Source organism: Budorcas taxicolor, chromosome 4 (assembly GCF_023091745.1).
Source record: "Budorcas taxicolor isolate Tak-1 chromosome 4, Takin1.1, whole genome shotgun sequence".
Taxonomy (NCBI): domain Eukaryota; kingdom Metazoa; phylum Chordata; class Mammalia; order Artiodactyla; family Bovidae; genus Budorcas; species Budorcas taxicolor.
Window position 1 is genome coordinate 108,754,342 of NC_068913.1, and position 2,388 is coordinate 108,756,729.

The 2,388-nt window shown below is 43.9% G+C and overlaps 1 protein-coding gene across 1 annotated transcript; it reads left to right on the plus strand.

Annotated features, from left to right (window-relative positions):
- Positions 1-1,220: 1,220 nt before the first annotated feature.
- LOC128046527 (olfactory receptor 2A2-like) lies at positions 1,221-2,153 on the plus strand. The gene has a single exon (XM_052638649.1). It carries the CDS (start codon positions 1,221-1,223, stop codon positions 2,151-2,153), a length of 933 nt encoding a protein of 310 aa, XP_052494609.1.
- Positions 2,154-2,388: the final 235 nt, after the last annotated feature.

Here is a 2,388-nt window from a genome sequence, read left to right on the forward strand (position 1 = left end):
TTTGTAGGTTCCTGTTGTTTATTTTTTTTTCTTTTTTTTTTCATTTTTTTTTTAAATTTTAAAATCTTTAATTCTTACATGTGTTCCCAAACATGAACCCCCCTCCCACCTCCCTCCCCATAACATCTCTGTGGGTCATCCCCATGCACCAGCCCCAAGCATGCTGTATCCTGCGTCAGACATAGACTAGCGATTCAATCCTTACATGATAGTATACATGATAGAATGCCATTCTCCCATATCATCCCACCCTCTCCCTCTCCCTCTGAGTCCAAAAGTCCGTTATAGACAGCTGCGTCTTTTTTCCTGTCTTGCATACAGGGTCGTCATTGCCATCTTTCTAAATTCCATATATATGTGTTAGTTTTAATAGCTCAGCTATATTTCCATCACTGCACTAGCTTTGTTTATATATATTATATACTGCTACTGCTACTGCTAAGTCACTTCAGTCGTGTCCGACTCTGTGCGACCCCATAGACGGCAGCCCACCAGGCTCCCCCTTCCCTGGGACTCTCCAGGCAAGAACACTGGAGTGGGTTGCCATTTCCTTCTCCAATGCATGGGAGTGAAAAGTGAAAGTGAAGTCTCTCAGTCATATCCGACTTAGCGACCCCATGGACTGCAGCCTACCAGGCTTCTCCACCCATGGGATTTTCCAGGCAAGAGTTCTGGAGTGGGGTGCCATTGCCTTCTCCCTATATTATATAAACATATAATATATGTAATATAATAATGTTGCAGGAAGAAGGACCCCTCCAAGAGTCTAGGAATAAATTGTCAATATGTGAATAAGGCTTTACTTTAGTCTTAAGTGTTCTATAGAAAGTTAATACACTGTTCATTTGAAGAAAATAAGTGATAAGCCAAAAATGAATAAAAATTAGTGAAACCTATATACTATATACTATATACTACTTATCTGTAATAGCAACCCACTCCAGTATTCATGCCTGGAAAATCTCGTGAACCGAGGAGCCTGTGGGGCTACAGTCCATGGGGTTGCAAAGAGTCGGACATGACTGAGCAACTTCACTTTCACTTTCACAATAAAAAGTAAGAAACGAAAAGGCAAAGAAATTTTGAAGAAAAAAACTCAGGGAGGTAGGGACAACACAAGCGTCCTCTGAATTCACTTCACATAAATAACTCCTGTTTTCATTGCTATCCAATCCTGACTTTCCTATCATACTTCAGGCCTTTGCAGACTGTCATTGGCAATGGAGGGCAACCAATCACAGATCACAGAATTCATCCTGGTGGGATTCCAGCTCAGCAAAAACATGGAATTGCTCCTCTTTGGTATCTTCTCCCTGCTATATATCTGCAACCTGCTGGCAAATGGCGTGATCTTGGGACTCATTTGCCTTGACCCCAGACTGCACTCCCCCATGTATTTCTTCCTTTCCCACCTGGCCATCATCGACATATCCTTTCCTTCCAGCAATTTGCCCACCTTGCTGGAAAACCTAGTGAAACACACAAAAAACATCTCCTTTGACCCTTGCACTGTGCAGATGCTTTTCAATTTGACTTTTGGATCTATAGAGTGCCTCATTTTGTTGGCAATGTCCTATGACAGGTATGTGGCGATCTGCCATCCCCTCCAGTACACGGTCATCATGAACTGGAGAGTGTGCTCCATCCTGGCCATTGCTTGCTGGGTGTGTGGATTTGCCCTGGCCCTGGTCCAAGTAATTCTCTTGTTAAGATTACCCTTCTGTGGCCCCCAGAAGGTGAACCACTTCCTCTGTGACATTCGCTCTGTCCTCAAGTTGGCCTGTGGTGACATCTGGATCAATGAAATATTCCTCTTTGCGGATGGCGTTCTTATCTTAGTTGGGCCTCTTGCCCTGATGTTGGTCTCCTATATGCGTATTCTCTGGGCCATCCTGAAGATCCGGTCAAAGGAGGGCCGCAAGAAAGCCTTCTCCACCTGCTCCTCCCACCTCTGTGTGGTTGGATTCTACTTTGGCTTAGCCATGATCGTTTACATGGTTCCCGACAACAGTCAACAAGAAGAACACCTGAAGATCCTTTTCCTGTTTTATACTCTTTTCAACCCATTGCTGAACCCTCTTGTCTACAGTGTACGGAATGCTCAAGTGAAGGCTGCCTTCCACAGAGTAGTGCAGAAAAGGAGGACAACGTGAAGGAGGGCCCAGTTTTGGTTCAGTGCATTCTTTTCCCTTCAGAGATGTGATTGCTGGTGCAAGAAAACTCAAAATTCCTCAGAAAGAGACATGATTTAATGATGAGCGTTACTCCAGAGTAGCATCAGCATGATGGAAGAATAGGAATCCCTAAGCCTCCATTCCTCCATGGAGGCAAAAACATATAGACCTAATTTCCTTTGTGAAAATACCAGAAGTTGGATAAAAGAGTGCT